This window comes from Neolamprologus brichardi, chromosome 1, assembly GCF_056152115.1.
Source record: "Neolamprologus brichardi isolate AB-2024 chromosome 1, ASM5615211v1, whole genome shotgun sequence".
NCBI lineage: Eukaryota > Metazoa > Chordata > Actinopteri > Cichliformes > Cichlidae > Neolamprologus > Neolamprologus brichardi.
This window is the reverse complement of record NC_142104.1, coordinates 632,836-659,162: the sequence shown is the minus strand read 5'-3', so window position 1 is coordinate 659,162 and position 26,327 is coordinate 632,836. Positions and strand designations below refer to the sequence as shown.

Here is a 26,327-nt window from a genome sequence, read left to right as displayed (position 1 = left end):
GGATCCCGGGGGGAGTGTTTGAAATATGGAAGCACTCGAACAGACCAGAGTGAGGAAGGGAGAATATCTGGCAGCGTGACTTCAGCAGCGGTACTGGATAGATGATTAGTGATCTGAATGGACCGGGAGGGTCGGGGAGGGTCGGGGAGGGTCGGGGAACCCTCACGGTCTGAAGCCTATTGGAAAAAATCCGGCTTTTTCCGGCTCAGCGTGAAGTCCGGAGGGGCAGCAGGTAAATACTCAGCAGCTTTGTTCACTCGGGTGCAGCATGGACCAGTGTGACCGAAGAAGAAAGCTCCAGCTTCAAGACGGTCACTCTGAGTTTTTACGCTCTGGACTCCAGGAGTAAAAACATGAGTCCAAAATGAACGAATCAGAGTAGAGGAAACACGGCGCCCTGCGCTCTCTATTCAGACTGTAGGTGTGTGAAGCCGGACCTCTCAGTGCCATCATGAGACGAGATGAGAACAGGCTGGCGTTCCTCACGGTCCGGTTATTCCGACGCATTCATGTCTGAACCAACTCAAAGTCAAATATTTGTATATTTGGGGCATTAGTTGCTTCTTTTGCAGAGGTGTAAGTGCAGTTATCACTGTCATCTGACAGATGTTGCTGTGGACGTGATTTGTTTCCGCTCTGGGAGTGCATCTTAAAGACCAGGTGAGGATTTTCCAGAGTCGCGTACCGTGGGGATGCCGCTGCATAGAGAGGGAAATTAGCTGTTGCCGGTGTTGAGCTGCGCTGACGCTAATGTCTGCTTGGAGCCGCTGCGCTTCTCTCCATCACTCCTGTAAAGGAAAGCTATCTGATTGAAAACAGATCTGGGGCATTGGGGGGGCCGGCCGTAGTTCGTTGGATTTAATGACCCATTTCCTCAGCTGCCTCATGCCACAAGCAGTTAAACGACAGTCAGGGTGCCCAGAGGTCCCTGCCGTAGGGCCGGGGGGAGTACCGAGTACACTAGCGTAGAGACAGAGTGAGTAATTGAGAGCGACATACCCTGGCTACCAGGCAGCAAATCAAAGCCCATTTCCCCAGCAGGAAGTTAACTACCATCCACCGTCGTCTCGAGTCAGATGTTCAACACATTCCTCGAGTTATTCTGCGATCGAGGGCTGGAAGTCACTTCTCCCAGCGCGGCTGCAGAACGTGTGTCCAGCACATAGACCGGTCCCAGATGAGTTCAGAGACTTCAGTTTCAGCAGCTTTTCTGTGGAGGATCAGAGTTTCTTTTACCTTTTACGCTCAAACAGCAGCTTAGACTCCCGCTGCAGACCTGTGACTTTGATTTATGCCCTCAGCGCTCAGCAGGTTTATTAGACCGCTTCACAAAAATGTTCGACATCTGTCAGAAATGTGTTTAAATTTCTGTGGTTAGGATCATTCAACACACTGAAATCACGTCTTTGTACCTGCGATGGCGCCGACGCTGGACGGAAATGAACCAGGCAGAACAGTCAAACACTTCCTGTTCAGGTAAATAACGGTAATAATAATAATGGCTGACTATTTTATTCAGCTTTTTAGTAAAACAGTTTAAAATTAATGGATAGCAGCAATAATTACAGTTTAGTATTAAAAACGTCGTTGAGACTGAAGAGCAGGCGCAGACGCTGCACAAACAAATTACACATTTGAGTTTTACTGTGTGTAACATGGAGAAAACATCGCTCATCTCTTACTCTCCACTAATAATGGCGAGTGGGTGGAGCGGGAGGTGGAGCCAGCAGCGGTGCTGTACACCCGCCTGCTGCCCCGCCCTGATCTCGGCTCTGTTGTTTATTTTTTTCATTCAGGTCACATAAAACTTTAATATAAACAAAAACAAACGCAAACAGCACGTCAAACAAACGCCGTCACAGGCTGGTTCAAGATGGCCGTCGGGTTGGTGGCGCGCACCTTTATTGGCTGTGCTGACATATTTCAGTTTGCGGGCAGCACCGTCCGTCCACATGGAAAACCTGAACCATGATGGTGGCTTTTTATTAAAAAACAGTTTTATTTTCGTCTTCCTGATAACAGGGAGTTCTTCCTCCCCACCATCACCAGGTGCTGCTCACAGAGGGTCGTCTGATTGAAGCGTTGTTGTGAGCTGTCGCTGTGTGAGGACCAATCAGCTGAAGACGAGCCACAGATGCAGATGTGCCTTCATTAAATATATTTTTGAACCTTCCCGTGTGATGCCGGCTGCACCGTGTCACTAACGCTTCATGGATCCAAAATGTTCCTTTGAACAGAGATGCAAACGATGCCGTTAAACACACGTCAGAGGGTGTCGATGCGACCTCGCCATGTTCGGGCAGCGCCGTCGAGTCTGCCGATTAACCCCCTCGACCTTCCGTGCAGCGACGGCACTCGAGGAGGGACCTCGACAGACGGAGACGCCAAACTTCCTCCGCCACAAACTTCTGTCCTATCGAGCTAACCATCAATTATTAATGTCCGCAATCCTCCGCCTCGATGCGGCTGCTCAGATATCGAAAAGCTGGCAATTACGCGCTCCTCTGTCTTTTGGGTTTTGGCCGCCTCCGTCTCCGGCCCGCGTCTGCCTCTCTGCCCGTTCAGCTCCCCTCTATAAATATAAAACAGCTAGCTCCTCTTAGCACACCACGACTTCTCTCATTGCAGATATCCAGATCCAGATTAATTTGTAATTAGTCTTGAGTTGTTGAGCCTCTGAAAGATAAAGGATTCCAGCTCCCGTTCTGTTCGCCCCAAACACTGACGATCACTTAAAAAGAACAAACGCTCTCGCTCTTGATAAAAATAGCTTAAGCTTGGACTTATTTGTTTGGCGACAAATGCCAGACGCATATGTCTGAATGGCTCGGGTGATGCTAGAGCAGAGAATAAATGAGTTGGTCTATAATAAAACTCGTCATTGTGTCTCTTTTGTTAAAAAAGGGAAGGGGGGTGTTAACTCTTCATCGGCTGAGCGAGGGCTGCAGTTTGTCAGAGAAGTCGTCCTTTCGTAGGATCTGTTTTTAAGGTGGTATGAGAGTAAAAACAATGCACTGGAGTAGATTCGAGTCATTTAAGAGGACAGGGGGTGCACGCAGGGGGGCGAGGGCTGCTTCAGTCTATTAATAGTTGAGTCATCAGTGCCTCAATGTTCCGAAATGGCAAATTGTTAGATCCCCAATGGTGATTATTACTTGCTGTCAATGACCTTCATAACAAATTAAAATTATGCGACTGGGACAGAGCGTGCTCTTTAATAGGCGTTATGCATGGGATTGTGTGTGCATGCATGTTACTGTGTGCATGCAAATGTGTGTGTGCTTTGTATGCAGCCTGTGGGTGCAGGCCTGTAGCATTCGAAAACTGGGCCTTTGTCTCATTTATTCTTAAAGTGCGGCTCTCCCCGTGGTCATTGTGTCACGCACACACAAGGCAAGGTGTGTAAATCTTTTTATTTCATTTTCTGAGACACTCGACAAGTTCATAGAAGAGGAAAAAGGGACGCGTCCTTGGTCTGTGGATTTACTGCCTGACCGGGCTCCACGTGGCGCATGCGTGCGCGGCGAGCAGCAGATTTACCCGCCGCCGCCGCTCTTCCACAGAGACCTTGTTAAAAGTGCTCGTCCCTCGTGGTAATATATGTCTTTAAGTGCGCATTTATGCTCCCGAGCTATCGATCACTGCACATCCCTCACCAGATAATTACTCCACCTTAATATGCATCCTTAATGAGGCCTAATTGATTCGTTTTCATTGATGGAGAATAACGCCACTAATGGCTGCGGTGTGTGTACAGTATGGACTCTGACCAGTGGCAGATGGATGGAGGGTGGGATGGAAGTGCTGCGACTGAGTTTGATGATTGGCCTATTGTGCCCGCTGTTGATTTAGCGTGCTCGGGAATGAATAGGAAATCAATGGCGGCTTAGGGAGGAGTTCTACTTTATCCAGCGTTAAAGAGACAGCGCGTGCAACAGGGTGGCTGTCGTAGGTGGCGGGAGGTGGAGAGGGGCTCGCACCGTCAGCTTTCTTTTCCCGTTTTTTCTTGGACTGCTCGGCTCAGCTTTCCCGTCTTCCGTCCTGTCATCTTCCCGTTTTCCCTCTCGTTTCTAATCATCTTGTTTCCATTTTAACTGCTTTGTTCTGCCGCGTGCCGCTATTTTCATTTCACTCTGTTTTTATTTCCACCGTCGTGTGCGTTCTGCCCTCTTTCCTTTCCTTTATTCCTTTCCTTTATTCCTTTCCTTTCTCAGTGAAAGACAGCAGCCTAGTCATCCTTCACTAATGGTAACCACACCACTTCCTGCCAACACAGACTGAGAGGGGGCATGATGAATATACACCCTGATTATTATAGCATTACACACACAAACGCGCGCACACACACATGTTGGAGTGTGTGTGTGTGTCTGCAAACACACATTAGTAACTGCTTTTGTCTTCTTGTCCTAAAAGACACCTACCTCTGTCCCCATCTGCCTCCTGTGCTCTCATGCATGCATGCAGACAGTGGTGGACAGCACACACACACACAAACACACAAACACACACACACACACACACACAAACACACACTCATAGACCCTCAAGCATCATCCACAGCCTCTCGACGGGGCTATGATCACCCTGCTAGAATGATAAAGTTAGTGAGACATCAGTGCTCCCTCAGACATTTCTGTGTGTGTGTGTGTGTGTGTGTGTGTGTGTGTGTGTGTGTGTGTGTGTGTGTGTGTCTTTTTCCAATGCTCTTTGAAGCCTGAAACAGACTTGAGTAGGGGGGAAACAAAGGTGGGCCAGTGCCAGGGAGAAACTTATGGCACCGTTCCTCTGCTCGTAGCCGGGCAGAGGCATAGCCTTTACTGAGGGAGAGAGCCACCTTCTGTCAGCTGGGGGGGTTAAAAAGAGAGAGCAGGGGGGGAAGGCTCCTTTAACACCCTCGGGAGTCACCTGCTTCTTACAGGTTTTTTACACGTCCTTCATGTCTGAGTAGTTTTGGAGGAATCACCGTCGCAGCAGAAGATCAGAAATCATTCAGAAGCTTCAGACAAACACACTTCCACACTGCCAGCCTTTCATTACCACCTATCTCTCCTCCGTCCTCGTTTTTCCTCCTCCTCCTCCTCAACTCCAGTCTTAGTGCGGGTGTTCACTAATAAATATAAATGTTTGTGATTAGCATCTCTGCAGCACAGGTGCATGTTTGTTGCGAGGGGAGGCTTGTTCATTAATTTTCAGCCATGAAAAGTGCAGCGCGCCATGAACGCAGAGTCCAAATCGCACACACTGATAAATGAACGCACAGATTGTTAATGTACCATTGTAAGGCTGCTGCCTCCACCAGCTCTGAAAAAAACACAGAAGCAGGGCCTGCTGCCAAAAGCAGGGCTGAGTGCGCGCACACACGCGCAGCCGAGAGGTGTGGCAGGTCGACGCTCAGCTCAAAGCAGCTTCTTTATCCTTATAGCAGCTCCGGATTATTTTCACTATAATGTAGGACCCCCCCGCCCCCCCACACTCTGATTCGGTGAATTTCTGCAGCCATGTGGACCGGGCCTCACAGATTTCAAAAAACATGCTCAATAATCCTCAAAGTGTTCTTCCTGCCCCCGTCCTGATGGTCGCCGCGGTGGTTTCATACGTGGATTAACCCCCGCGGGTCTCTGCGGACGCAACATGTCGTGTGCGCATTATCAGAATTACCGCCTCCTGCGTACTTTAATTCGATAATGTGCTCGAATGTAAAAAAAAGGCATCGTCAATATGTGTTTTTGGAGATACAGTTCATTCGGCGAGGACGAGTAAACAAAGAGAAAGCGAATAAAATGGGCTGTTTTTCAGGAGCTGCAAAAATGTTTTATTAGGGGAGCGCCGAACACCTGCCTTAAAATGTCGTTTCAACATCTCCCGAATGCCATTTTGCTTAATTGACTTGGAAATGGCCCAAATGTATTGCTGAATGCGGTCTAATTAATATTAATAATAAATGCCATTATTAACATCAAAGAACATCTGGTGCCCCTGTTTACCCCACCGCCTTATATGTAACACACTCTGCTGCTGTTTGAGTCTCACAAACATGTGTGTGTGTGTGTGTGTGTGTGTGTGTGTGTGTGTGTGTGTGTGTGTGTGAAAACCTAAAACCACAACAAACTTCCTTCTCTGCCTCCTTCCTCCTCGGTGAGGTCAGAGCAAGAGGTGAGGACGGCGAGGAGAAGACGCACGCTCTTTCCCGGCCGTCCTCCACTCCTCTCGGTCCAGACCCGCTTGTAATACCTCGGAGACGTCTCTGATCCCGGGTGTATTCCCGCGGCAGCAGGAAAAACACGGCGTGCGCATTAAGAGGCGCTCCTCTCGGTGCTCATAAATCACGGGCCGAATAACTTTAATCTAAAATTTCATTTAGTAGTGGTTGTCAGGTGGTAAAAGGAGGGGCATAATGCAGTGGTGTTTAATGATAATTGGTGTTTGGTTAATAAATTCTGCAAGTTCAGATTACGTTCTAGCTGTGGCTGGAGTGCTAGCATCAGCAGTGTAACTAAACCTCAAATTGATTAACTCGCATGAACCAGACGCTCACAAAGATGGCAGTGGTCCAAATCAAAAAAAAGAGGAGAAGAAGAAGAATGAAGGGGAGGGGTGTGAGAGAGCGAGCGAGCATCAGGCCGGATGGTGTTGTGTTGCTCTGCTGTAAGGAAATCAAGTCCCCCCGGGCGCATTTTTAAAAGCCTAATGCCTTTCAAATGATGTCATCACGTTTTACTCTCTCTCCCCGTCTCACCCAATCTCTCTTAATATCTTTCCCCTTTTCAAACTGTTTCCGCCACCCCAGCACACACACACACACACACACACACACACACACACACACACACACTGGTCCTCCCCTCAATCAGTTATTTGGCTGCAGGGAGAGGCCGCCGGGCTTCGACGGGAGTCACGTGACACATTAGAATAATGGCCGAGCAAAAAGCAAAACATCTTGTGTTTTTATGACTGATGTGCTTTTTTTCTCCCCCCCCCCCCCAGTTTTATTTCCTGAAAGTGATATCATACTAATCAAAACCACAGAGCGTTTAGAGTGCAAAGTGTGATTGAAAGAGCGCCATTAAGGAACTGCCAGCACCCCCCCACGCCCGCCGCCATCCTCCAACCTGCACCCCTGGCATCGCACGCGGCCTCTGCTTTTATTTTCATGTTGTTGATGATTTTTTCTCCATTAATGGGAGCTGGGTGTGGCCACTGTCCCAGGGGCGCACACACATCAGCTTATATCTTTGTCAGTCAGTCGCTGTGCTGCCTCCTCGGCGGCGTATCCCTCGGTGGCGATGCTTCGGTGGTGACGTGCGGTCAGAAGGGAGTGAGGTGTCTCTCGCACACACACACACTGTGAGTCAGAGGGGAAGTGTGTGTGCGTGAGTGTGAGTGCAGCCGACAGCAGGCAGAGTGACTGATACTCAGCCTGCCTCCCAGATGGCCTGCTCAACTCTGCTCCAATCTGATCTCGGAGCCTTTGTTCTGGCATGTTCCATTACGCCGCCGTGACACCAGTAAAGGCAGAGGGGAGAGGAGCTGGTCTCAGATCAGATACAGCTGAATTATACATGTATTTCTCCTTTTCCCCCCTCTGTGATATTCTTGTAGGAGCACAGTCGCAGCGCTGCGTTTGTCATGTTTCTTCCTGGGGTGGAGGCAGGGGAGGGCTCACGCGTGCAAACCACAGAAGAAGAAGAAGCGGCGAATGTTTAATGAATAAGAATAAAAACAGATTTTCATATGAATTATGATCATTTTGGCTGAAATCAAGCTCAGCACGAGCCTCTGACACGAGCGATGCTTCGACATTCGGAGCTGTTCTCAGCGAGCAGCCAGCGCCGCTGCCCCGTAGGACGCTCGCCGACATGAACAAATAAAACTGTGGTTTAGCTCGCAGTGACGGCACGATGGTGTTCTTACGCCATCTTGGGTCGTTTAGAGTCACCAACTCTCAGTCTCAGAAAACCGGCCAGCCGAGCCACAGGATGCGCGACACCAGGAACCTATCAGAAATAAGCTGCCACGCAGCCTCCCACCACCAGCCGGCAGCACCTCTGTGTGAGCGTCTGAAACCAAACACGACAACGAGGGGCAGATCAGACTGCGAAACCCATCTCTCATTGGCTAACGACCTGCCAATCACAATCTGTAGCCAAGCTTCCTCTCGGACACCGAGACCAAAGCGTTCCTGCTGCTGAAGCAGAAACTGCAGCGAGTTTTGTGTTCAGACCAAACAGGAAGCTGAGATTTGAGCTCAGGTGCAAATCTGTGAGAAGGAGAAGTGTCGGCAAAACTTTCAGGTGGAAAAACCTGAAAAACAACAATTTTTTTCTGTGAGTTTATTTAAAAATGTTAACACGCAGACATTTGTCAACACAAATGACTTTGGTGTCACAATGTAACAACATCCGCACAGAAGCCACCAAATGTCTGAGCAGGGAAACGTAGTTTTGTGAGTTCACAGGCTCACCTGTGACGTCGCATTAATGTCGCGTCTCCAACAGAAAATCTTTGCATGAAAAGAAAAAAATCAATACTCAGGACAGTTAAGGCGGGGTGTCAACAGGCGGTCCGAGCCCCCCCTCGGCTGCGGCGATGCCTAATATATGGCGTGACCTTCAAAATGTCATAAATGTGTTGTGCAATAAAGTGTCAATATTTGTGGTTATATGGAGCCGGCTGACTTTTACAGTAATTGGAACAGCCGCATTAAAGCTGCGGATCAGCCGACTGATTAAAGACGCGCAGGCCGGACGCTCGTCACGTGTGTGCACGTCGCACGCCGCTACAGCCCAACGCACCTCCGTGTGCGCTCTGTGTGCGAATGTGTGAAGCCCATTTATTATTGAAGGGCTGTTATATGCCAGGAGAGCGCACTCTCATCCTCTCAGTAGTGTGTCTTCCTCTTACAGGAGCACTATTAACCCTGACACACAAGGACACGTCTGTGTGTGTCTGTGTGTGTGTGTCTGTGTGTGTGTGTGTGGGGGGGGGTCTGGTGTTTTTCCTGCTTCTAATCTGTGTTTTGGATTTTTTAATTTTAGCCCATCTGGGGTGGGCAGGTGGGCCAGTGTCTGCTACACGATGCCGGGAGTCTTTGCCAAAAAGGGATCTGTACAGTAGACCACTCAAAATATGTTTATGAGTGCGGCTACAGTATGGTGCAGCCCGCGTGCTGGGGGGGGTTTATATAATTATTTCCTCTTTCCAGGACGGCACACATAACAGGGAGGCTGATGGAGGGAATTATAATTCCACCTGAAATCACGAGACCAGGAGCAGATTTCACGTCCCAGCTCAACAGTTAGAAGACAACCCCGGCCCCTCCCCTCCCCGTCCGTGAAAGAAGCCTTGATAACTCGAGCGGGGGGGGCGGGGATTGTTTTTTGCCTCAGGGCGATGAAATGTTCGTGTCCATGTGGACGACTGAAGATTTTTCCTCCTTTAAAGGGAGAAAAGTCGACGTGTGCAGCTCGTTGGGCTGATGTCACACCGCCTGTACCTGCTGCGTCAGGAACAGGAGGGTTCGGGTCCAGCAGCCGCCACCGGGCCGCTGTGACATCATAACGCTGTTGGGTCGTTCCCTCTCAGATCACCTCGAGGCTTCTGCTCCCACGTGTTATGCTGAACACATGATGTACATGTCTGTCACATAAGCTGTGAAGGCTTCATAAACACTTTGGTTGTTGTTGGAAACTGAAATCTGATGTTTGAACCTGAGTGTGTAAAAAACCCTGAAACTGTGACGGCTCTTTATCGCGCTGCTGTTAAACTGAAATAAGCTTTTTTCATGTGGTGCTTTAATTATGAGAAATTATTTTATTTGATTTATTTATTTATGTGCCAGTCCGATAAATCTGACATGTAAACAGAGGCGTTGCAACTTGTGCACATTTTTGTACATAAAAATAAAAGCAGCAAATGAAAGTGAAGATGAAGCTAAAGCATGGTCGTGCAGACGCTCTCCGTGAACACGGCGACTTCACGTTTTCCTGAGGTCGGGCGGGTTCAGCAGGACGAGGCGTCGCTTTCATGTTTTTCCACTCTGAGCTGAAATTTTGCTGAAACACATCCGAGCCTTCGAATCCAGGAGTCCATAAATCGGTGAAAGATTACACACATGTGCGAGCGCCCGGAGGCGGCGGTTGGTGCAATTTGTGAACACGGAAACGTCCCCGAGACGTGCACGTCTACCCCATCGAAACTCTGACACGTGAGGCTTTTGTAAACCGTCTTGTCGTGCGCTGGAATTCAGGACGTGAAAAGTAAAAGTCAAAGTTTTCGTTTTTATTCCTGTTTGTCAAACTGAACGATTATTTTCTCCGAGCTAAACGTCTGAATGATCGTGGCGCCTCATTCCTCTCGCCGTGAGCGCAGGAAACATTAAATCCTGTGTGTGAACGCTGACTCAGCAGGGAGCCTTAAATAAAAACATATATATTTATAGTCATCCTCTATTTGAGTAGATGTTGACTTTTCGGGGAGTTTTTCTGTGTGAAATAAAATAATTTCCACGAAACAAACAAAGCGGAGCCTGAAATAATCTGAATGCTGTAAATTTCCTGCAGATGTTTTTTACTTCTCCACAGATTCGATTGGAAGATTCAGAAGTTAAACATCTGCCTCTCCGGCCCTCGCCCTGCCCCCTCTCTTACTGTACGCTGAATGAAACCGTCCCGCCGTGCAGAGCGGCGGTGTCGGCGTATTGTCCCTCACAGACTTACATTTAGGTCGCCTTTCACTTCCAGCTGTGATAAATAGCCTTCAGCCTGATAGCGGCGAGGCTGGATGGACTCGTGTGTTTAGTGTCAGTATGGAAGAGGACTTGCTGACTTGGTCTTTCCATTCTGTAAACCTTATTTGACTCCCCGACAGAGGAGGAGGAGGAGGAGGAGGAGGAGGAGGGAGCCGCAGAAAAGAAAAGATTAGGCTCCTGTTAGCGGCTGCTCCTCATTGTGCCTCCGTGGGTTTGATTCTTCTCTTTCTTTCTGCCCCCCGCCGTCCCCCGCACACACACCCAATCATGTGCAGAAAATAAATAACACTTACTTTCTGCACATGGTGACGGCTGAATGGCGAACAGTTCAGCGTTGGTCTAGGCCACGGTAGCCTGCCCGTACACAAAGGCGCCACTGGACCCGGCATGATCCGCCGCGTCCTGCGAAACGTCGGGTTCGAGCTTTGAGCGGATTCATGAGGCAAAGCTGCCGGAGGACGTCTTTCCTGATCTGCTGGTGGGAGCGTAACAGCTGTCTCAGTTTTAGGTTGATTGTATGTCCTGCTGAAGATCGTCAGAGGGCGCGTGTGTGGTTGCATTTCCACCTGCGTGGTCGTTCGTGAGGCCCAGAGTCGGATCCGTCTCTGAGGCACCGCAGGAAGCTGCCGTCACCATGAGAGCACAAAGAAAATATCAAATGCTGTTTTGCACATAAACTATAAAAAAATGAAATGAACTGCACTGTGTTTGTTAATGAGTGGAGATATTTTTCTCATTTTAGTTTTTTAATTCTTTCATTTTTATTCTTGAGAAACTAGAAATGAATTTAGTTTCCTTCTTTTGAGCACGTGCAGCGATTCATGAGATGTTTTAAAGAAGAAATGTCACTGCTGATTGTTTGAGTGTGTATTTAAATACTGATCATATTTAAGGACTAAAGTGTGGTGTGTGAGTCCTGTTACGAATCCTGCAGCCGTCCCGTAATTAAAGAAAACATAAAAATAAAAAAAGAACAAAAGCAGGAAATGAATTTCGGCGTTTTGCTGTGAGATCTCGTGTTGAACCAAATTGTGCAGAAAGGATATTTTTAATTTTACAGCTTCCAGATATTTATCAAGTATCTGTTGTACATTTTCCTCTGATGCGTTTCTTCTCCCGGCCTTTAAACACGGCAAATCCGTGCGGCGAGGCCGGCGTGTGCAGCGTGACGCCGACACCCTCACCTCAGATTATGCTGCTGTCAACACATTCCCAGGTTGTCGTCACTCATCTTTAGATTTGCGTTCGGGGGGTGATCGCGTTGATAACAGACTGCTGGTGCACTAAACTGTGCATCATCGTTTTTTTGGCGTGCGGAGGAAGTGGCGGAGGGCGGGGTCAAAACTGTTATCACCCTATCATATCTCTGACAGCTACCTGTCAAAATCGGGTCGCAGCGAGAGATGCGAGGATATCCTGCGATGCTGACGAAGCCAAACGCGGCCCTCTCCCTCTTTTCTTCGTCTCATTTCGCATTGTTAAGTCTCACTGCACTCCAGCGTTAGCTTAACGGGAGCGACGACAGGATAAAAAAAGAAAAACAGGAGGAGGTTATGGGGGGTGTTTCTGAAGAAAGCTTATGAACTGTCAGCGTTCTGTCAGGAGGAAAACAGCGCGGCCGTGAACTCGTTTGATGCGTTTGACTTTGTGTGGCGTTCGCGCAGGAAACGAGGGACAAAGAGGAAAAAATGTGTTGTGTTATGATGTGTGCAGGGCTGGCACTCAACACGCCTTCCATTTGTCTTCCTCGTGTGTGTGTGTGTGTGCGTGCTCCAGATGTTGGCGAGGACTTGGTGAAGACAGCGGGGAGCATCCAGCCGCCTCTGCCCCAGCATCGAGAGCGCTCCCTGGCCTCGTCCTCCAAGGACTGCCCTTACTGCGGCAAGTCCTTCCGCACCTCCCATCACCTGAAGGTCCACCTGCGGATACACACAGGTCAGTGCCTCCACCCACCCCCGCCTGCTCTGCAGCTATGAAACATTTATTGGACTTCATGCAAAATTTACTCCAGCGCTTGTTCTGACATTTCTTCTGGGCTCCGGCTGACATATTGGTTTCTGAATATCGGCTCGCTGGTCTCCCTCTGACGTGAGGGAGAGGACGCAGATCCATTGATAATCTATCGGTTTGAACATCGATGTGGGAAGAAGAAAAAGAAAGAAAGGAACAGAGCACAGGCCGTCACAAACCCAGTCCTCCCAGTTCAGCAGTGTCAGGTCCAGTAGGCCTAATCTGTCTCTGTCCATGGGATCTAATCCCAGAGGCTCCGCGTTATCAGCTGCTGGATTTGAGCACGTTTCCTTCAGACTCACATAAATCCAAATTAAGGAAACTGCTGGCGAGCGTGCACTTCCTCTCAGTGTCCCTCATTTAGGCTTAAGGCCATTGTTATTCCACTTTTTTTCCTGCTCATCATTTCATTGAGCTCTAATTAACACAACAAGGGTTCAGTGTCCTCCAATGACATCACTCAGAGGGCAATTTCACACTCTCTAACTCTCAATAACTTTCGAGGCAAAACAAAGCCGGCCTGTCCACCGTTCGCAGGGATGTCCGTGAGACCGTGTGTCGAATAGATTTAGCTTTATGTTTCGGGCGGGTGTGCTAACCCTCGGAGCGGCGCCGTCCCCCGGTTGTTTTCGGTCAGAGTAATGATGTGGACCGTGGACGGGAGCCAGGGCGCTAACCCTCTGCGAGGTACGAACGCCCCACTGACTATCCAGGTTAAAGTCACATTCAGACTGTGCAGAGGACACCTTACCACAAGGACACCTGGCTAAAGTTTCTCAGGTGTTTCCTGCCTCTCAACTCCTCAGCTTCAGCTCAGCGTTGTTATTCACCCGAGGTCTTCCAAGCGAGAGTCCTCTCTGGACCAGTTTGGCTATCCACGCAAGCATAATCCCACATAAAGAAGAGCGAGATCAATCGTAGTAATAAAGACTTCATATGAAAAATTGCGATTGTTCCTGTGACTGATGCTGCCGGAACAAAGCTGGTTGATGCCATGTTGTTCTGCTAATTCAGCATTACAGCATTAACCCTTAAGCTCACTTTAATCCTAAAGTCACACTTGGGTCCCCAGAACACGGTAATAACTCCACGTCAGTCACGCCATCCTCCCCTGCATCCTGCACCAAACACGAGCGTCCTGCTTTATTGGGTCACACCTGAGTTCACTGAGGACACAGGATGTGCTTTTTCTCACAGGCTTCTATCCAATCAGACTTCATGGGAGTCGCCCCCTGCTGGACAGCAGAGAGAATGCAAGCTTCAGACTTCCAGACCTGACGATGCATCAGACTCTTATACATAGGGCTGGGTATCGTCACTGATTTCTAGAATTGATTCAATTCCGATTCACAAGGTCCAGAATCGATTCGATTCACTATTCGATTTAATTCGATTCGATTCAATTCGATTCACTTCGATTTGAATCTGGGAAATTTTGACAGTCAGAAATATTATAATTCAGATCAGTACATTTACATATTTTGTATCAATAAAAAGGAAGCTGACACACGCGAGACTTTATCAAAGGTGTGAGCGTCACAGCAGAGGCCTTTGTGTCAAAGCAGCTGAAGATAAAACACAGAAACACATGAAGGTGATTTTCCTGTTCTGGATTTTATAAAAATATTCTGCAGTACATCAAAAACAAAAGAAAACCATTAAATCAACATATGAACATCACCTCTGAAGTTACAGCGGTTTTATTAGAAACACAGCGTTTTGCATTTTGCATGATTTTAAAAAAGTTTAAATTTGTTCAGTATTGAACGGCAGAAATTAGGTTTTCTTTTCGGAAGTATATAAAACGGAAAAAAAAACGTCTGCCGACAGCGCTGTAAACAACGGTAGACTTGTGCGTAACAAGCAAGCGAATAATGCAGAAAACAGTACAGAGAGAGAGAGAGAGAGCTGTGCATCGTGGTCGAAGCAAAACAGTAAAAGTCAGAGTGAATCCATGACGATGTTTATGTGAAGCGTAGTTTGGATCTTCTTTTGCTGCTGGTTCGGTCAATATTGTTTGGAGAGAGATAAACTAACAACTTTAGAATCAGCGGGTAAAGGGCGTGAACATAAAGCGCGGACCCGCGAGCTGTCGGCTTTCAGCCCTGACCGTGAGAAGGGCGACATCTCACTGATTCTGATCCGCGGGTCGCGCTGTGTGTTTAAGTCTTTGTGCAGAATCCGTGTTCCTGCTCTCATTTACTGTCTCTTGGTGGTTGTTGAAAGTTTGTGAGATGTCACCAGAGATTCTGGCATTTCGGGCAAAATAAATTTATATTAAAAAATCAATTCAGGATTTTAATGAATCGATTTTACGTTATCCAAGCCAGAATCGATTTTAATCGATAAATCGATTATAAAAACCCACCCCTACTTATACAGTCCTCTGACTTACTGCATGAGCAGATATCTGATTGATAAATGCTTTTACTGTCAGACTGCAGTAGCTCTGAAAATATCACGACTTCCATGCCTTTACTGACTTTTTACGGGTGGTCGGACTGCGAGCCTTTAAGGTCTCTAAACACATCCAGGTCACCTGGAGGCCAACCTCCCCTCCACTTGCTGCTGCTTCTGTGTTACCTGCTGCTGAGAGACCTGAGTTATGTCTGCTTTGAGTAGAGTAGTAATGATCCCCGTGAGGCCCGTATTTTATCGCAGAGGAAGCGGAGCCCTCGGCCGGTCTGATTGAATCCACAGTACGTTTTATTTTCGTCCTTTCGTATCTCAAACAGACAGTAAAATTAAAGGCCTCGCTTGGAGCCTCCACCTGGGGACAAATGTGAGAAGGTTTAGCGGGGATGTTGTCTTTTTTGGGTGGAATGTATCCTTGGACGCGTGCCCGTCGAGCTTAGACGCAACGCGGGGAGAAAAAGAGCTTGATGCATCCCCAACATGTGGCCTTTAAATCACTCCTATAACCTAATCGTACCAGCTCCGCTGTGACATCCTGATTACATCCACGAGATGACTTTTACAGCGGCTAAAGATCCTCTCTGCGCTCTGGTGACAATGCGGGCAGATTCACAGCTGACAGGCGAGCTCTCCTCCGTCTAATGTAATGTGAGTGACACAATGGAGTTGCTTACCGAGCCTGGTCGAGGCAGCATTATGCGACGCAACGCAGAGATTAATGAGCGACTAACACCAGCTTGAAAGGAATGAAGTGAATTTAAATTTCTCCAAAAGTTAAAGAGCTAATGTTACAGTATTAATTTCCTCTTGAACAGTGAGTGGGAAAATATCCATTAGCAAAATTAACCACAGTTTTCTAGGTAGCTAACATTGTGCGGCTGTGGCACTACAGTGTGGGGCCAGAGCTAATGAACACACTGCAGAGGGTGATATTTCATTATACAAATTAATGCTCACATTTTAATGGGAAAGTCACATAATGAATCTAGGCTTCAGTGACAGCAATTAGAGGCCCAGATTGTCCCCTTCTGGACAAGGCACTATTTAGCAGTAAGCAGCTGTGTGTAAAAAATAAAAAGGTCCTCGCTCTTGACAATAGCCACACATAACTTCAGGCAGGGCCACATAACCAATAAGAGTCCCGGCTCACCTATAAATGAGCAGAGGGAGGAGGAGGAGGAGAGACAGGACTCGCCCGTGTCACTTAACCTTAACCTAACCTTGTAATCAGGATGAATCAGGAGGGACCTGTGATCTCCGTCTCCATTCCTCTCGCTCCCCTGAGCCCTCGTCTTCCTCTTCCTTCTATCTCTCATACATTTTCTTTTGTCGCTGCATTTCCTGCCTCTGTTGAGAACTTCACAGCAACGGCTCTTCTTGAAGGGGGAATTAAAGAGGACAGTTTTGGAATTTCCTGCCGTAAATTTTAGAATTTAGCCCAACGTGTGAAACATTTCTGTAATACTGACCATGTCGTCTGTTTGAGGTCATATCCTATCCCAGTGAGCCTCTTTACTCTGGTAACATCTTGATGTTTGGGTCTGCACCTTTCATCACAGAATAAGCATTTATAAAACTGTATTTCCTGTTCGTCATCCAATAAGAGTTCATTTTCTAAGGGTTTAAATCCGTACACGCAGCTGCCGAACAGCTGTTAGCAACGAGCACACAAGAAGGACTGTTTTCCCAGTAACCCAACCTTGTGATGTGACATGGGTGGTGCAAACACCGTCGGTGTGAGCTTTGGAAGCTCCAGCCATTTCCAGTCAACACTGGTTCGCACGTTCCACCCGAACTACAACCCTGATTATCTCCATGTATCAGGGTTATGTACCCTGACTACAACCCTGATTATCCCCATGTATTAGGGTTACATACACTAACTACAACCCTGATTATCCCCATGTATCAGGGTTATGTACCCTGACTACAACCCTGATTATCCCCATGTATTAGGGTTACATACACTAACTACAACCCTGATTATCCCCATGTATCAGGGTTACGTACACTAACTACAACCCTGATTATCCCCATGTATCAGGGTTACGTACACTAACTACAACCCTGATTATCCCCATGTATCAGGGTTACGTACACTAACTACAACCCTGATTATCCCCATGTATCAGGGTTATGTACCCTGACTACAACCCTGATTATCCCCATGTATTAGGGTTACATACACTAACTACAACCCTGATTATCCCCATGTATCAGGGTTACGTACACTAACTACAACCCTGATTATCCCCATGTATCAGGGTTACGTACACTAACTACAACCCTGATTATCCCCATGTATCAGTTATGTACACTAACTACAACCCTGATTATCCCCATGTATCAGGGTTATGTACACTAACTACAACCCTGATTATCCCCATGTATCAGTTATGTACACTAACTACAACCCTGATTATCCCCATGTATCAGGGTTATGTACACTAACTACTACCCTGATTACCACCGTGCCCACTAACTAACTAAACCTGATACCACCATGTAAACTACTATAGCCCCGACACCCTCATGTATCAGGTACACTATAACCCTGAATACCACTGGCCACTGTAACTGTTAGCCTGATTACCCTGACAAGACTAACTTTAACCCTGATTACCGCAGCCATAGTAACGATCATTTTCCAACACAGTATGCTCTCACATGAATAAAAGTTAAAAGAAAAAACCATTCACATTTGAAAGTCGGAGGGAGGTCTTTAACCCAGTTTAAACTGGTTCTGCATCATATTCCATCAGTGGTTTATGAAAAATGAGAGCTGTGATAATGTTTAAATATAAACTTCTACACAAAACAGCTTCCTCTTTGAGGCTTAGCCACTATTTGTGTCATAGATGAATCTTCTTTCTTTAATCTAATACGGTTCAGGTAAACTGTCGAGAGGTTAGAAATATAAAATTATTTCTTTGGTAACAAAAACTGCAGTATTTTTGTTCAGATTTTTAAAATGTTTTCTGTGTTTATGGAAAATAGCACAGATATTCTTTTTAACCACGTGTTTTCAGAGGTTTTCTTTCTGACTGCACTGATGTGTTAAACCTCAGTGTTTAGCTCCACAGTTAACACACTGCATTAAACAAACAACAACAAAGCTGCACAGTTTATGGAAAACAGCCAGATCCTTTTTAAAGCACATATGTGTGAATAGTTTTCAAGTTTAAATCTTTTTTTATTATTCTGATTGTGTTAGCCGACTAAACCTTATCAATGTTTACCACGAATGTACTTTGTGCTCCTCAGATTTGTTTTGTAATTAAACAGTTTCAGTAAGTTCATCTTTTTTGAATTATGTGTTTTGTTAACACACAAAAAATCTGTAAAAATATTGTACAATATACCATTTTTTTTAAAAAAACGTAATTTCCTGTGAAAAATTCTTATTTTGCTGCATTTCTTAACCACACATTGAATAATCTAAAAATAGATAATATATTGGCAAAAAAATTACCAGTTCTCTTTCTGTTTTCTTTACCCAGTGATGCCGTTTGTGCTCTCTTTCTGGGATTTCTGGAGTTACTAGAGTGACGGTCTGTGCTGCCACTTTTCTTCTGGCCCGCTGTATAACCATCAGATATATTTAAAACAGCTCCGTGTGTTTTTCAGTCCCTCAAACATCTCAGCCGCTGGTTTTTACATTTATTTCCATCCTCGAAGCCAAATGGAAATTCATCTTCCAGTATGTCATATCTATTAAACCATTTTAATTGCCCCTCTGTACAGGGCTGGGGTATTTATCTTTACTTGTTTCTATGGTGCTGTCATAATTCACACGAAGCCAGATGAAATCCGTGCAGCAACATGAAGTGCAAACACGCTGTGGAGGATCTCAGGAAGAGGAGGAGGATTTATAAGCGCAGAGGTTGTGTCGAGTGAAGGGTCTGCTTCTTATCGTTCACCTCCGTCAAGGTCAGCGTGTCCACAGCGGCTCAACAAAGAGCAGACAGACAGCAGCGAAAAGTTTACCGTGCTATTTTTAACTCCTGCAATTTCCTGGTTTTGTGGCGGCAGCGATCTGTCATGTGGCTGGGAGGTTGTGCTGTTTGCGCTGATATCAATTAAAAGTGGATTAACGGGTACATAATGACCTTTAGCAGTAAATTGTGTGTAATGTTGCAAGGCAGGATACAGTATATTCCCCAGATGTCACACCAGGCCCCTGACGTATGATGGAGCAGATGTCTTAGCCAGTCCAAATGGCCCTCTAAGACACACACACACACACACACAGAGGCTCAGGCTGACATGCATGCATAAACATGTGTTCTCACACATTCCAAATGGCAAACAGACACACACACGCAGACATGTCGTCTGTCTCACTTGCTCCAGATATTTAAAAATGCTCAGCTTTAATGGAAAAACGGGCACAAAGCGAGCGCTCTCGCAGGGCATCGGCATTCATTCCGGTTTGCCTTCGTCCGTAAACATCAGAGGACGTGTCAAACACGCAACTGCCTCTGCTTTTCATTCTCATCTTAGATATGCACATGCCACATTCATCTTTATTTCCCCCCCACGTGAACATTAACAACCTCTTATAAGGAAAGGGAGAAAAAAATCAGATCAGTCTAATTTCTGTCTAATTTGGCTCCTAGAATATCATTTTGTCCAGTTAGAGGAATCGAGAATGATCATTTGCATCAGGGACGTTTCCTTATTAAATCAGCGCCGAGCCTCTGTTCGGCAGCTCACAGGAGAAGCACTTATTGGGTTAAAAGCTCATCTCGTATGGTTTATTTTAAATATACTCTATGCTTCACAGACACTCTGCTGTAAGAGAAAAGATATCAAATCGCTGTCTTTCTGCCTGTAGTCAGGGTTATCTGCAGCTCTGCATGCTCCCTTTCCCTCCTCTCTGCTCTCTTTAGTATTTCCACCTTCAATTTTCTTTTGTATAGCCTCCTATTCTTTTCTCTGCTGTATCAATATTCTATTGAGTTGCTGTTTGTGGCCCTTTATTTGAGAACTCTGCAGTAGGTCTGCAGATCGCAGAGTCTTTTTCTGGAATGGTGCCCTCTAAATAATGATAAATTACTTGAGCAGTATGCCATTTGCTAATTATATCCATGATTTACTACACAGCCCGACTTAAATCATTCAAAGCAGCCTTGCGTAACAATGCCTTTTTTTCCTTTATAAAATGGTTTCCATGTGTATAATCTAAACATTTTATTGGCATATACTGTATAGAGAACGTGCATGCAAAACATTTTTTATTTCTTTTCCAGCCGTGCGTGCACAAATACCACTGTGGGAACTTTTATATGTGTATATTGAAAAGGGGGAAAATCGAGCTTAGCGTTTTTGCCTCTCTGTTCATTGTTTAATGAATCCAAATCTGGCTCCGACTCCAAGCCTATTATAATTGCTCGCAGGATGTGTTCTATTTCAACATCTTTCCAATGGAAGATCCACTTCTGGCAGAACAGTGTTGGTGTTATAGCATTATCAGGAATATTCATGAATATGGATGCGCAGCATAAATAAACATATGTAAATGTTACACAGCAGATTCACCCCCCTTTTACTGTAGTGTAAATCGCTTTGATCTGTACTGAATCATATTGTTCTTCATCGCGAGGCTTCGCCACATCCAGCGTGTGCTTCACATATGTCGCCGGCTTCGTAGTTTTTGTGTGGCGGGAGGGCGCGCGCTGAGCCACGCCTGATGTATGCTCCTCCTGACAAAGTGCAAAAAAAGGGCGATGTCCGAGAAGCAGCACCGTCATCGCCAACGGCCAGAGCGGAGGCACGATGACCCCGCCGCACGTGCACAGGAACTCACCGCGAGCCCGGCCGCAGGCCCGCGCAATCGCATCGAGACACTTCTGTTGTCAGCTGAAAATATTATGTCTTGTAGTGGACTGAAAGCACCATATGGTGAAATGTTTTTATGGTGTTGATATGAGTGATGGCTCACTTGGCGGAGCTGGATCGACCCATATTCAGATGCCTACTCCACACCCCCCACACCCCACCCCCGTCCCAACACACACACATCAAGTGGAGCCGAGCCGACGACTGGAAGAGAAAAGACATGCGAGTGTTGGTTGAATGCACAATCGTCTTCATTATCACTTTGTGTTTCATTCTGTGCTACTTTTTAAAATCTCCCTTTTTCAGGAATTAAATACTTCCTCTTCTTTATCGTTAATGAAATGCACGTCTTTTTTGTCACTTCATGTGACCTAATTTTCTTTGTTCAGGGAGGTTACATGACCCTCGGGCCCACATTCCCTGCTCCAATAAATAGATTTTGATATCCAGTCGATGTAATAAGCAGGTTAATTATTCACTGTTTTACTGTTTCTCTCGCTCTCTTTCTTTCCCGCCCTCTCAGGAGAGAAACCCTACCGCTGCCCTCATTGCGACTACGCCGGCACCCAGTCTGCCAGTCTCAAGTACCACCTGGAGCGCCACCACCGCGAACGGCAGAACGGCTCCACCACGTCGGGCTCCTCCTCTGGCCACACCCCTTCTTCTGACCACAAAGAGGATCATGGGAAGACGGGCGGAGGCATCTTTGCCCGACCGGACGTCCTCCGTAGTGTTTTCAAGAGCATGCCCCCCAACCTGGACTTCAGGGCAGGGCCGCTGCTGCCGCATCAGTGGGCGTCGGCTCCCATCGTGTCCTCTCACAACCGGGATCGTGACTGTGGGGACCGCCGCTTTGACTCCGCCTCTTCAGCTGAGAACACGAAGACTGCCGATGGACCTTCCACCATAGTCTCTGCTGACGGCGCCGCCAGCTTCTCTGACCTAAGCCGGGCTTACCAAAGCATGATGGGAAACGGAGTCCACTTTCAGGGTTCTCTCCAGGCTTTCATGGACAACTTTGTCCTCGGCTCCATGAAGAAGGATGTGAAGGACAGCCAGAGTCCAGCCCAGCTCCAGGCCCAGCGCTACCATGACAACGGCGAGCCCAAAGCCAAGAGGGCCGTCTCCGGGGAGCAGGACAGAGAGGAGAAGCCTGAACCCAAACAAAACTCGGAGCCGGGCAAACCCGGGTCCCAGTACGAGCCGCTCGATCTGTCCGTGTCGGTCCGACCCGAGTCTGCATCCGGGTCACTCCCCGGCACCTCCGTCACCATTCACGATAACGTGGCGTGGCACGGGTGCCTCTTCTGCTCCTTCTCCACCTCCTCATTGGAGCTCATGGCTCTGCACCTCCAGGCCAACCACCTGGGCAAAGCCCCTCTGCAGCACGCCGACGCAGGCAAGGACGCTCACCGAGAGGGTTCTCCGACCACCTCCGCCCTTCACTCCTCCAACACCAAGGCCTCGGGCGTGGCCCCGGAGAGAGATGGAGACAGAGATGGAGAAAAAGGCCCGGGAGGCTGGAATAACCACATGGAGCAGCCGTATAACCCGTTCCAGAGTGAATTCTACAGAAGGTTTGGTGGCTTGTACGATGGATCCCCAAGAGTCAGTCAGGGCCTTCAGGGGTATCTCGCCCAAGCAGACCACGGCCTGGACCTGCCCAGCCAGGTCTTCGGAGGGGCCTCTTCAGCCGGCCCCGACCAGGTGGGCGACAGAGGCTCCTGTGGAGATGCTGAAGATGACCAAGTCGGATCTGAAGACGAGGCTGGAAAAACCGGCGTGCGCAGCACCAACGAGACCCCGTCGACCACACCCAAGAGACGGCAGCAAAACCACTCTGACGAAGACGAGGAGGAGGGAGGAGTGGCTGAAGAAGAGGAGGAAAGAGACGAGGATGGGCAGATGGACGTGGACAGAGAGGAAGAAGGAAGTCCCAAACAGCTCCAAGATGACTCCTCTCTGCCCCCGAGGAGCGGAGCGGCCATGGCGACGCCGTCCTCCGCCATGACTCCACTTTCTCTGGTTCCTCCGCCCCAGAACCAGACTCTGCCGCTGGAGAAGCAGTGGCAGCAGGGCTTGGGCCTCCTAACCCCCGGAGGTCCTCCAGGACTGTTGAAGGCGGAGCAGCAGACCCACCTGGAGCAGCAGATGAACATGCTGTCTGTCCTGAGAGCCTACAGCAACGACAGCCTCCCTGCGTTCAACGGCCTGGGCGGCGGAGCGGGCGGGGCGCCCCCGGGGGGCATGAAGAGGTCGGACGCACCTGGTGAGTGTGTTTAACCCCTCCTGCTTCTGTAGCAGAATATTAAAAGACAGCCACACGAGCAGAAAGCGACCCAAAAAAGACAAATATGAGCACAAATCCAATTTCCCCACCAGTGCGTGCACGCCAACACTAAACACAGCAGACGAACACGTATACGTTTTTGCCCGACACCCACAAAGGAATCTCAGCACTCACTAAATGTCTCGAGATTGGCTCTGAAGTGATTTCAGCCTTATTTCAAGCAAGTTTAGAAGCTATCATGCCGGCGACTAGCAACAGATTAATCTTTATTACACGTTTATATTACTGGGAGTGCAGCGCCTCCCTCTCGCTCCCAGCATGGGGGGAATAACCCTGGATGAGTCAGAGCAGGACCTCAGCTCCCCGTGCCATCTCCTCCACATGTCTCTTAACTATCTTAGCTCTCATAAAGCCGGCTCCCAAAAGCCCATTACTTTATAAGACTCGTCGATCTATGACCCTGTGAAAAATGAACTGTCAACTTTCATGATTCTGCTAAGGTTATAGCCGCTCCTTGAGACTGAAGAAGGAAGTCTTTTTCTCTCGCTCGCTCTCCTTTCTTTACAATGCTCCTCTTCTGTTTAGGGCTGGTTGGCACTTCTGAGTGTCTCTATAGGAAGAAAATAAAAGCCAGTGTTGGTGTTGAGCTTTAAAAGCGGCTTATAGACACGACGGAGATGGATGACTTTGCTCCGCTGCTGTCGCTTTGACTCGGCATGACCCTCGTAATATTATTAACAATCAGGAATATTTTTCTTTGTTTGGAGAACAAAGGAACGTTTTTCAATCAAACGCAGAGAGAAAATCATATAAAACATAAATAAAATAACAGCTGCTGGTGTTATCTGTGGCAGGACACGGCTCTGAGTATCTCGATGCAAGTGTATATGTTTCATTAAAAAGAGAAATGGCTTTGTGAGAGATTGCCCTACATATTGTTTAGTCCAAAATGTGGGCCGGCCCCTCTGCAGCGAGGAATGCTCGACCTTTATAGATAAGGCTTTCTCTGAGGAACAAAGGCCTTTCTTATATGTCCTCGTCTGAGACAGCCATTCATTGTAATTAAAAAAAAACAAGTTATTGTGTGTCCGACTTCCCGGCAGATCTCTGGGATGGCACCGAAGATAGCATAGAGAAGAGTGAAAGACTATAGGAAACATGAGTAACATGGAGACATGTTGTGGTGAATGTGAGCAAGTGAATTGTTGTTCAGTGTGACGTTACTCCAGGTGACTCTTCGCCTCCCGTCCCGGCTAAAGATGCTCTGACTGAAGCACGTGGAGCTGGATGGAGAGCTAAAATGATGTTCGGAGGGCGGGTGAAGCTACGGAGCCGTGCTTAGGCGAATGTGACCACGTGAAAAGTTCATGCTGAGAGTTTAACCCTTTAAAACCAGTCAGAGCAGCACGCTCCGTTTTGTGTAACTATTTTTAAATCCCGGTAGCTCTGCAACCACGTGAGCTAGCGCAATAATTTTTTTTGCATATGAAACCGGAGGAGTTGTACTTACATCTTATGCCATCAGCTTGTCCTCGGTCACAGTTTCCTTCCACATATAGTTTTGCAAAAACTGCATAAAAAGCACTTGCAGCAACAAAAACATAATATTCCAGAAACACGCTTTGCTGATCCGATCAGCTGTTCATAACACTTCCTACATCCATCAGCGTGAACTATCACATGTCCGCCATGACCTGCCTGAAACCGGAAGTGACGTCATTTTCGCGGAAATGAGCCTATACTGGTGTTTTTAAAAGTTATCTTTGACTTTCTGACTTTCTGTGTGGTTTCTGGGATGCTTAGGACTCATATCGCACTGCTGGAAATAGTTTATTTTGATGCATATGCTGCTTTTTTGCAAATTTGCACTATAATATTTATTTTCGTTTTTCCTGCAGTATATAAAAATTGGTGTATTTCAAAAATAAAACTATGAAGACACTCAAAATAAATTTCCTGTGGTGGGAAACTATTTTGTGCAACTTTTTTGTATTTACAGTTTTGAGGGATAAGCCTCTTAAATTTCTCTAACTAGAAATATATGTTAAAAAACAAAAACAATTTTCATTTTTTTGTAGTTTATTGCACTTTTTTGCAATTTATGTAATTACTATGCACTTAATGCAGACATATTATTAAAATTTAGGCTGTAATGGTTGTATTGATGTATATCAACTTGAAATGCTCCAAAAAATGGCTCCACAGCATGTAAACATATAATATAAGCTCTGGCGGACTTGGTTCTATGGTAGGTCTTAAAGGGTTAAAGGCCACCGTTTCAGGAACGCGCTGCGTACGTTTATCGTGCTGTTGTTGTGCAAGTGGAGGAGACAAAACAGACACGCTTGTTTCTGGGTGAAATGCACAGTTGTGTTATATGTCCACTTGTAAAACCCTCATGTCTTTTTTTGGGGGGGGAACTGTGGCTGGAAGCCGCTGTTCCACTGTTGAGGGTGAAGGCGGGGGTGGCAAAGACGTCCGAAAAACTCAATTCAGACCTGGCAAAATGTGATTATCTGGAGTGGGTTTGCATTAGGTTTGTATGCAAATACAGCATAAATCATTAATATCGAAATTCTGCCCTGAATGCGCGTGAGCTGTCGCGGGGCACGCATCGCACGCGTCGCACGTCTGCAGTGGCCGCCGCTTCATTAGCATGCCCGGAGGAGGGGAAAGGTTTCCGCGTGCTCTGACACGATAGAAACGTAGACGGCTGCGTGCATAAGCCACGCCTCCTGATTTATCAATAAATGTCATTAAGAGCAGCAGCGGGCCGAGGTCTCTGCAATCAGCCGAGGGATCTGGTTACTGAGGTACAGTACGCCGTGTAAAGATTGACATGAACCCGCACCGTTTGCTGTGCTGTAGATGTGCTTAACACAATCAATACTTGGCTGCAGTGCAGACCTATCTATAGCCATGCATTATCAAACATGAAGTATTACATTATTCAAACAGTGCTGTACATGCTGCGGCTGCTTGCGAACAACGCTCCTCACATCGTATTACTTACATTACCTC

The 26,327-nt window shown here is 47.2% G+C and overlaps 1 protein-coding gene across 4 annotated transcripts in view; it reads left to right on the top strand.

The window, feature by feature from the left end:
- The window catches only part of znf536 (zinc finger protein 536), a 199,952-nt gene that overhangs the window by 128,663 nt on the left and 44,962 nt on the right, over positions 1-26,327 (top strand). For all 4 annotated transcript variants that reach the window (XM_087839277.1, XM_006802324.3, XM_006802322.3 and 1 more), the window contains 2 exons: positions 12,527-12,685; positions 21,540-23,285. In XM_087839277.1, coding sequence (XP_087695403.1) covers positions 12,527-12,685; positions 21,540-23,285 — 1,905 coding nt within the window. The remainder of the gene's footprint in view (positions 1-12,526; positions 12,686-21,539; positions 23,286-26,327) is intronic.